General features: G+C 45.2%; 1 protein-coding gene across 5 annotated transcripts; it reads right to left on the bottom strand.

Moving 5' to 3' along the window:
• Positions 1-505: 505 nt before the first annotated feature.
• aaas (achalasia, adrenocortical insufficiency, alacrimia) lies at positions 506-9,511 on the bottom strand. 5 transcript variants are annotated; one of them, XM_060072347.1, is made up of 17 exons: positions 9,419-9,511; positions 8,975-9,125; positions 8,473-8,600; positions 8,014-8,069; positions 7,508-7,599; positions 7,185-7,231; positions 6,831-6,929; positions 6,292-6,435; positions 5,261-5,381; positions 4,371-4,495; positions 3,613-3,673; positions 2,167-2,257; positions 1,832-1,913; positions 1,578-1,645; positions 1,347-1,428; positions 1,028-1,112; positions 506-913 (listed from the first exon to the last, which is right to left on the bottom strand). In XM_060072347.1, exons 2-17 carry the CDS (start codon positions 9,074-9,076, stop codon positions 758-760), a joined length of 1,539 nt encoding a protein of 512 aa, XP_059928330.1. In that variant the 5' UTR covers positions 9,077-9,125; positions 9,419-9,511; the 3' UTR covers positions 506-757. The 5 variants fall into 5 exon arrangements, with proteins under 5 accessions (XP_059928330.1, XP_059928020.1, XP_059928256.1 ...); XM_060072037.1 differs by having other exon boundaries at positions 9,354-9,485; XM_060072273.1 differs by having other exon boundaries at positions 9,336-9,469.
• Positions 9,512-9,727: the final 216 nt, after the last annotated feature.

Here is a 9,727-nt window from a genome sequence, read left to right as displayed (position 1 = left end):
GAGTCGAGGTCATTCTGGTGAGGAGAAATAAGCCTAATTCATGATTTTTTACAATAGTGCCACCTTTGGGTTCAGTACCACAAATTTGGGTTTGTGGGTAGTGAGGGTTATTGGTAACCATCCATTTGAGCGGGAAAAAAAGTCACAGAAACAATAGGGGACCAAGCAACTTCTCTGCTTGGACCCCTATTGAGGTGCTGAATGGAATTGAAGTACCTGGGTAAGGAAGGATGGATGACTCCTGTTAGACTGAACAGGCACCAATCAATGACAAGAACTTTATGACTGAAATTATGTAGATTGTACGTTAGCCTTTCAATAAACCGTAGAAATCCAATTACATCCCCGAAAGCATTCCAATAGATCTAATCGATATTTACTATTTACCACACTACGCAAGTGATTTAGCAGATGCTTTCTCCCTACTGAGCCTACAGCAGACACCCCTATAAACTGGCTGAACCCTGTAAACCATGGAGGAAAAACACGTAGACACGTTGAAATCTCAAATTCAAAAATGTATTTTATTACTATCGCTAACTAAATTAATTGTCAAAAAACTGCAAGGTGACATTTGAATACAAATGGATGAGCCTTGAGAAATTCTTATGAATTGACCACTGTATATAAACGGTTTGGCATTGGGCAGGAAGGAGGGGGGGGGTGTGTGTGTGTGTGTGTGTGTGTGTGTGTGTGTGTGTGTGTGTGTGTGTGTGTGTGTGTGTGTGTGTGTGTGTGTGTGTGTGTGTGTGTGTGGTCAGGAGCAGAGCTCTGTGAACAGGGTGCTGTTGCCGTAGTCCACGAGCCGTTCCTCCGGCTGTGGCATGGCGGGACTCCCATTAAGACCCAGGTGGGGAACGCCGGCACTCAGGAAATAGAAAGGCACGTGGGTGATCCTACCGTTGGACCAACACTGGGGGGGGGTGGGGTGGAAGGAAGAGAGAGTCTCAGTCACTGACATCCAGCAATGTACAACTACAAACATCATTAATGAGTGAATACCAACACAACTTCCTGGGGCCCTTACCACGGTGAGCATGGCTCCGTGAGGGAAGTTTGGGCTGAACTGCATCAGTCTGGGCTCGGCCCCCGGCTCTCCCTGGATGAAACCGCTGTCGGAAGAACAGGAGACACGGGTCGATCAGGGACACAAGGAACCACTCTGCCTGGAAGACGCTCGTCGTAGCTCCGTGTAGGAGCTACAATATGCAGTATACAGTACAGTAGTACAAGTATTCACACAACCATCATACTACTAGCACACTCCTGTGGAACATACGAACACATGCATCAGATCAGTTTTAAAACAAGGCTTTTAAATGGAGTCCAAGGTCAAAGCTAATCACCATGGCAGGAGCTCAAAAATAGGATCATTTCTGGTCTTGAACACCGCTATCATAGCAGGCCGGGCTGCTGCTTCAGAATCCCCTGAGGAGAGACATGGAATGACATCCGTTAGAGTGGCAGCTATCTATTCTCCCAACATCAAAGGGTCAGAGTGAGAGGGAATGAAGAAGGAGTATAAAGAGGATTGAAGGAGGAGTAAAAGAGGAGTAATAGAGGAGTAAAGGAGTCACCTTTGAGCAGTACTGCGAGCCTCTCTCCTCTGGGGTCCCAGGCCAGCAGCTGGACCTCACCGCCAACACTTGGAGGACAGGGAAGGAGGAAGGAGGAACCGTACACATGTGAGTCACGCGTATATGATGTGAATCATATCATGGTGCGATGCTGAGATACGGAGTAAGCAGCAGGGGTAGCCGTGTCCGTGATCTTAGCCACGGCCCCATAATGGATCAGGCGAGGGATGAGGTGGCATTGGAGCCTCTCTTACATGAAGTCACCCGCGGGCGTTGTGAAGGTCGTCTCTGATAGGTCGGCCACGATCGCTGCAGCCTTCGATCCCTTCATAGTTCCTGAGGTTGAACCGAAATAGGTCACGAGTTGTGGGGTCGATATGCAATAGGAATTTGGAATTTGTGTTTTATGTTTGATACAATATTTTACACAATATGTAAAAGTTGATTCAACCCTTGCAAAATACAATATTGAATTAAAAATAGCATTGAATTATATTCATTCAAATAAAAACGGTAGGAAATGGCGTCCCAAAAAAGTGAGCGCAAGTATAGTTGTCCGTATAATAGCCCTAAAGGTGTGTGTGCTGACCCGTCGTGTCGCTGAAGGTCAGGGAGTAGATGACCGCCTCCCCCTGGATGGTGAAGAGCAGGCGGCTCCCGTCAGGACTCCAGCAGCCGGACTACCGGGAGGAGGAGCGAACACATGGTTAGGACACACTCCTCAGGGTTAGGACACACTCCTCACCGTTAGGACACACTCCTCACGGTTAGGACACACTCCTCACGGTTAGGACACACTCCTCACGGTTAGGACACACTCCTCAGGGTTAGGACACACTCCTCACGGTTAGGACACACTCCTCACGGTTAGGACTAGGGATGGGCATAATTAATCGATGCTCGATAATTGATCGTTAAGAAATGCGTCGATCAATTTATATTGTTATCGATCAAAAGGACGTTGTGTTGCATACTGTGAGTCTTGAAGCATTTAATTGAATATAACCCTGCCGACTGGTGGAAAGTGAATGGAAGAAGGTTCCCCAGGCTGTCAAAGTTAGCGCGACAATACCTCTGCATCCCCGCAACTTCGGTCCCGTCAGAGCGGGTGTTTTCTGCTGCTGGACTGACAGTTACAAGGCTGCGTTCGCGTCTGACCCCCGAGCATGTTAACATGCTTATATTCCTAAACAAAAATATGTAGGCTGGAGTTACTGTATGCTATGGACAGTAGGGACAGTCACCACCGTATGTGAGTCGCTCTTTTCTTTCTTAATGTGTTGACTCTCGCTCCGCTTGGTGCCTCTTGGAGTCGTTACATTTTGCCAAAACGGTGATATTTTAGCAACAAGTCCAGCCTTATATATGTTCAATAAGGTATTGCTTTTAGATAGACTAGTTCATGCAATTGTTTGTAAATGGGTGGCTCATCTTTTTGTTGCGAGCCTTTTCCGCGCGCCGGCTGCAGGCATTATATGTCGGCCTTTTCCCCCCCCTTTTTTTCATAACAGTTATACAGTTTAATGCCCACTTTTAGCCTACTGCCTTTGTTTGATTATTGTTGTCCGATAAGTTCGCTACTTATTGTAATTGGAATAGGCTACAGATTTAGTCTTGTTGAATCGTTTCCAAACCTTTAAGAGCGCCTGTAGGCGCATTGTTCGGACTTTACGAGCGCCGCATAGCCTAGGCCTATAACCTATAATGCCTGTATTTATTATTTTAAAACTGTTAAACAGTTGTAGGTCTTCAAGTTAACTGTATTGTATTAATTTTGGCCCATACATTATTGTTGGAATAAAGATTTCATTGATAAAAACATTAGAAAAAAAACATAGAAAAAAGTTAATGATTAATCGATAATTGATCGATAACTCTAGCGATGCTCGATCAAGAAAATTTCTTCAAATGCCCATCCCTAGTTAGGACACACTCCTCACGGTTAGGACAAACTCCTCACGGTTAGGACACACTCCTCAAGGTTAGGACACACTGAGCGCCACACAGGTAAGTCTTAATAAGGGGGAAGACGCACCTCACAGCGGCCCTTGAGACAGGGCCAGCGCTCACACGTCCACATCCTGGTCTCCCAGACCCTAAAACACAAGAACCAACACACTTTTGCAATCATATTATGATATACATACATTGACTGGTATCGGATATAGTCATATACTACATCTTTTGTAACAAGAAGTCCATTAACCATCAAACACCAGAATTTGGATTTAATCCGACATCAAAAAATACACTGTTTATGGCTTGAAACTGAAAGATTATCCAATAATTAGTTTATTTTTACGCACCTCATTTTAAAATGAGGTGAGTTTTATTGGCTTTAGTTTTAATTGGTAAAGCCATGTTCTCACCAAAAGCTAAGCAAAATGTTATAATGCGAAAATTGTAAGGGTATTAGCGTCTTCGCATTGACTTTGTATGTAATCACGCCGCGCAATTAAACAAATTGTTTTTGCATTTGGTGTGAATGCAGCTTTCAGAAAGCAAATGCAAGACATCACTTTAGGTTGGGTCACTTTTGATGGCCATTCAATTAATCAATAGGAGACCTACATCGGTGCTACATATGCATGTTACAATCCCTATAGCGTTTGCATCTCGATTATAAGGCTTGATGACAGCAAATACTGGATACAGACCAAAAATGTGTGCAAAAATATGTCAGTCATTTATACAAAGAGCTCCTCAGCCTCAACAAGCAGACCCTAACCCTAGGGCAGCCTCATGAACACCCGACCTCTGTCTACACAGACCCAGCCAGGGCGCAGCTCTGACCTGAAGAGAGGAGCGGGCGTGGCCGCCAGGACGTGGCTGCCGTCGGGGGACCAGGACAGGAAGGACACCCCCCCCCCGCCCACACGCTGGAGGGGCACGCTGCTCTCCGCCGCGACGTCCCACACCTCACACACACACACACACACACACACACACACACACACACACACACACACACACACACACACACACACACACACACACACACACACACACACACAAGACGGCAAGAAGCCAAAACAGGGATCACAGATACAAATACTGGGTTTGTTCCAAATATTTCTCCTACGTCCCCCACTGCATACAGAGCAGTCCTACTCGGTTAAAGCAGAAGTTGAGGGGGAGATGCTTCTTCTGGATCAGAAAACAAAATTATTCTGATCCAAGTTTTCTGGGAGGGAAACCATAACTGTTGTGGAGATATTCTACTGAACAGAAACTGATTTACGAAGGAGATTGTATTTCTGCAGTGGTCAGTCTACCCGTGATGGTTTCAAATGTTTACAGACACTTTTTACTGTTTGCTGGCTGAGTTTGTATTTGCTTAAAAGCTAATGACACGCTTACTGATCCAGAATCCAGCCCCATGATGGGTCAAAACAAATATGAAGCGAACCCCAGATTTAAGCTTGTCTGCCTTCAGATTTTAGATTAGTACCTTAAATCAAACCAAAATATCTGTAGCTCTTCCTGTGCAGGATACAGTAATGTATCTTTGACCCGAAGCAGCTTGAGGCTGCCTCTCCAGCTAACTGCGTACATTGGGACGTGGTTATCATGGCGGTCGAGCGGACCACCTGGAGATTTAGGAACCGGGACAAGCAGAATCACTGTAGAATGACTGTCGGAACGCAGCCATGGGGTCACTGATGGGAACGCGAGCTAGGTACCATCATGGATGTGTCCACGGGGGAGGCCGACACCAGGAGGGACCCGCTGGGAGACCAGGCGATGGAGGTGACCGGGGAGTGGCCCGGGTGAGACAGGACCTGGGCACAGCCAGAGGACGGCCTGGAGGGATGACCATAGGGAGGGGAGAGGGTTTACTGATGGCTTATCACTGTATGCACGACAAAAATAAATGAAATGTTCATCAAATATTTTTTTCTTTTGAAATGACACAGCTCTTTTCACTGCCGTGGAGCGCTCCGTTCACTTGCATGGGCCCCTCCCAATTATATAAAATTATATTTGATAATTCACCGTTGCTAAGCATAATTAACCGCTGTCAAGGAAAGTGGACTTTTTGTCGTCTTTCGTATCACTCCGCAAGAAGTCCGGTAACTTATCAACCCCAGCGTACTCGGTTGCTAAGCGACGTCAATGTCTTTGCCGGACAATTTCTCTGCTGATCAACACTACGAATGCTGGAAACAAATAAATTGTAAAAAGACACACCATGTGAAGTTATTTTTTCGCTTTGGCAAGTAGCCGTGTAATAAGCGGGATAATGTATAGAACATCGCCATCATTATCGAAAATAAGCCCCTACAGGGCGAAGCAAGACAACCCCGCTTTGCGTCGTTGTCCGGTACGCCCCGTCTGGGCTTATTTTCCCAATAATGACCGGCGTTCTATACATTATAACTTACATGATTACCTCGCATGCAGTTTAAAGGCATTCAGACGATAGAGGACAACACAATCAAGATTATATAAGGGATAATATACTACAATTAAATAAAAAAACATATGACTAAGAGTATACAAGACCAAACCCATAAAAAGGGTAAAAGAAGTGCAAAGTTCTCTTTGCAGTAATGACCAGCCTAAAAAAAGCACAACCAAAATGTTTGCACATTTCCACCAAAACGTCAAGCGTGTGTATTGAACCTAAATGACGACGCTGAACCGTTCCCTTTCGAGAGCAGGGCCGCAGAGCTCGGTCGCCCAGCAGGGCAGAGCTACGCTGTAGGTGTACCTGATGGACAGCGAGCAGGGGTCCACGTGCCAGACCAGCAGGCAGGTCTGACAGGCCACCGCCAGCGCGGACGCACACAGCGGCTTCCACTGCACGCTCGCCACGCTCCTCTGCAGCCGGTGCTTCAGGGTGGGCGGCGTGGCACTGTGGGAGAGAGAGGGAGAGAGAGAGCAGGAGAGAGAGAGAGAGCACACCGTACGGTGATGCAGTGGATCGACCCAGATAGGGTGGTACTGCTGCCCTGACACGCAAACCGTGGGGATCAGATTGCAGGGAATGACAAGCACAAATTATAAAGGCTTCTCAGGGTTTTAAATTTCCCTCAAGGACGGACGTGTCTACCCCGTTACAATAGGCTCTTATCTTACTCGCCGCTGTTCGGATATAATGCTATTATCAGGATTACACTGCCTTGATTCCTATTGTTAATGATTGTTCTCTAAAGTGCGCGGGTGGCTACTGTTTTGGATCCTACAGCTTGTCATTCAAGCATACTAAGCAGGCCTGTGTTACGGCTGTCTGCACAAAGGTTACGTTACCTCTTGGGATTGTAGATCTTGATTGAATCGTCCAATAGAGCCACAGCAAACTTTTCTGTATGAGGATGCCAGGCAAAGGCGCGCACTGCACAGTCTGACCTGGTAAATCATGGAGCAGAAGAATCCTATTTACAAAAGTATTAACTGAACAATGCTCTAAGCAAGGGGATTTTCTTTCCGCAATACAACGTTTTCATATTAAAAATCCTAACTTTAAGGACCACATAAGTTATTGCCAAGTCCTAGTGAATGGTTTTACTTTGAATGCATTGAAATATTACATAGAACATTGATATGGAAGGACAACTATAAATACTGCAGACTTTTGTTCGCACAGGAAAGGTTCAAACGTACCAGTTCAGCACCTGGGAGAACTCTGCAATCATGTTCTCACTGCTCAACTAAAGAGAAACACAAAAAGGGCTGAGACCAAATTTTCCCAACCCTCTTTTGTTCAACAACATCGCCAAAGACGCATCGCTGGTATTTCTCCTAGGACTCCAAACAGACGATTCGACAAAACAAACGATGCAATGCATCGTGAGCACTGGGCAATGTGCATCTGACGAATTCGGAAAGTGCGTGTGCGCGTGCGTGCGTGTGAGAGAAAACAAGCATTCTAAAACGTAAATAACAACAACAACCACAACAACAACCTAGCCTACTAAAGGCGTTACCTTGAGGTGGGGGAACAGGGCGCCGTGGAGGGACGAGACCCTCTGGAGCAGAGCCAGGACACAGCCCGAACTCACAGAGAGCCACTTGGGTGCTGGGAAGCCCCAAAAAACAAAATAAAAGTCTACACTCATACAGGATATCTCATCGATTAACAAAGTAAAAGTCCCATAATACTACTGTTTTATCCATCACACTTGGCTAAAAGCCTAAATTTAGGTGCTTCTTGTGGCTATTAGAGTCAAGCTATTAGTTTATTTTGTATAAATTCTTCATAGTTATTCAGTTAAATGTAAGTAAAGTAACCATGAATCACTATATTTTTTGTTTATTTGGCAAATCACATTTGTTTTGCGTTTAACAATTTGAGATATCAGCAAGAAATATTGAAAGGGCAACGTCAGTCAGTTGAATATCACAATAGTTAATGTCACACCCTTGAGTCCATGTGGTGGGAGGGAGGAAGCTCATGGGTGTCTATAAACAGAAGGACAGCAGCATCACCTACCCTCTGTGCTTGAGTTGACGATTTCTTCTAGAAGCCCGGTGAGCCCTGCCTCCCGCCTGTCAACCACCAAGTTACAGGGTGAGATAACCCCCAAATCATTGTTTCAGCTGAAAGCTGTGTTTGGGTCTCAGAAAGTGTTGATGAACATTTCTGATCGAAATTTGTCAAACAGGGGAAATTCTCTGTAAAATACAAAAATTCTGCTACTAAAATAGATTCCAAGGGTGGGAGTTTTCTTCAGGCTGCACACGCTGGCTCGAGCATTGTGACGTGTGTGTGTGTGTGTGTGTGTGTGTGTGAGACGTGTTTGTGTGAGACATGGAGGGGTGTGTGTGTGTGTGTGTGTGTGTGTGTGTGTGTGTGTGTGTGTGTGTGTGTGTGTGTGTGTGTGTGTGTGTGTGTGTGTGTGTGTGTGTGTGTGTGTGTGTGTGTCTGTGTGTGTGTGTGTGTGTGTGTTACCATGACGTGGCGCTCCTGATCCACAGTGTCTCTGAGTGCTGCAGGAAGGCCGCCTTGCTGCTGTTCTCTGTCCGACTGTGTGGCTTCAGCGACTCCCGGGGAAAGTAAAGACTCAAGGGACCATAGTCCTAAATAAAATACAAACCACAAACGGATGTCAAGAAAGATATATGGGTTTTTGTTCTGAATATCAGTGAGGGAATAGAGGTGAGGTGATAATAGCAATAAAAATAATGAATGATTCCCACAATAACAATAGTTATCCACAGATATTCTGTGAATACCTAGAATTCTACTAGCTCCACTGTGCTCCATCGTCACACTTGTGAGGATTAATTAAATGTTAGTCAAGCTCATGTTTCATAATAAAAACGAACATGAGTGCACAAAGTGAATTGACTCTTCAATGCTTATTGATCATGCCAACAGTGCGTTTACATACTAGAGACACATTGACAATCCCACAACAGCAAACAATAATATACGAAGGTTTTTTTCGGACCTGTTTTTGACAGCTCTCCGTGGACACCAGCTCGTTGTTGGTCTCACAGAGAGTGATCTTTCCAGGGGACAGCGGAGGGGGGAAGAACGCCAAGGAGCACATGATCCCTGTGTTGACAGCTCACAACTGCCTCAGTTACTACTGGTAGCACCTGCAAGAGACCACAGTGGTCACACAAGTGTGCGCTGACCATACAAATAGTGCTGTCCAGAATGCATGGATAACACAACCATAACAGTATCAATGACCCACCAGATGTGAGCGCTACCTTGTTGGCTAACTAGCAATGTCCTCGCTCAGGCTCAGTTGTATTTTGTTACGTTACTCATCATGTATTATCTGGAGGAACATAATGAGCAACCTGTTTTTAACAGCTTACTAAAAGTTGAAAGTTTCTAGATTAAGTCAATCCATAGAGAGTAAATCCATTGGTAAATCACTTACTGTCCCGCCGAATACAATACAACACTACCGGAACCGGAGCCTGGGAGGTACAAACACTGCGCGGCTCAAAAAGCCGTTGTGGAAACTGTTGCCCTCTTCAGGATCAATTATTAGGTAAATTCATACTTCAACCGTAGAAAGAAATATGAGTACAATCCTATAATCCGGAAATTCGACTATGTCGTTTTCCCCCAAAAAATGACAAATGCCTCATAGATGGACAACTTATAACTCACAATATTTCTGGATATACACAGAATGAATTCATTATTTATTTATTTATTAATTATTTACTATGATGCTTTTGTG

The sequence above is a fragment of the Gadus macrocephalus genome, chromosome 1 (genome assembly GCF_031168955.1).
Source record: "Gadus macrocephalus chromosome 1, ASM3116895v1".
NCBI lineage: Eukaryota > Metazoa > Chordata > Actinopteri > Gadiformes > Gadidae > Gadus > Gadus macrocephalus.
The sequence above is the reverse complement of the archived record's forward strand: the minus strand, read 5'-3'. Positions and strand labels throughout refer to the sequence as shown.

Coding starts and splice junctions, on each gene's coding strand:
- aaas (XM_060072347.1), bottom strand. CDS start 9,076: ATGTGCTCCTTGGCGTTCTTCCCCCCTCCGCTGTCCCCTGGAAAGATC. Junction 8,070..8,472: donor ATCAGGAGCGCCACGTCATG/GTAACACACACA, acceptor GGTGGTTGACAG/GCGGGAGGCAGGGCTCACCG. Junction 7,600..8,013: donor CGTCAACTCAAGCACAGAGG/GTAGGTGATGCT, acceptor GGGGCTTCCCAG/CACCCAAGTGGCTCTCTGTG.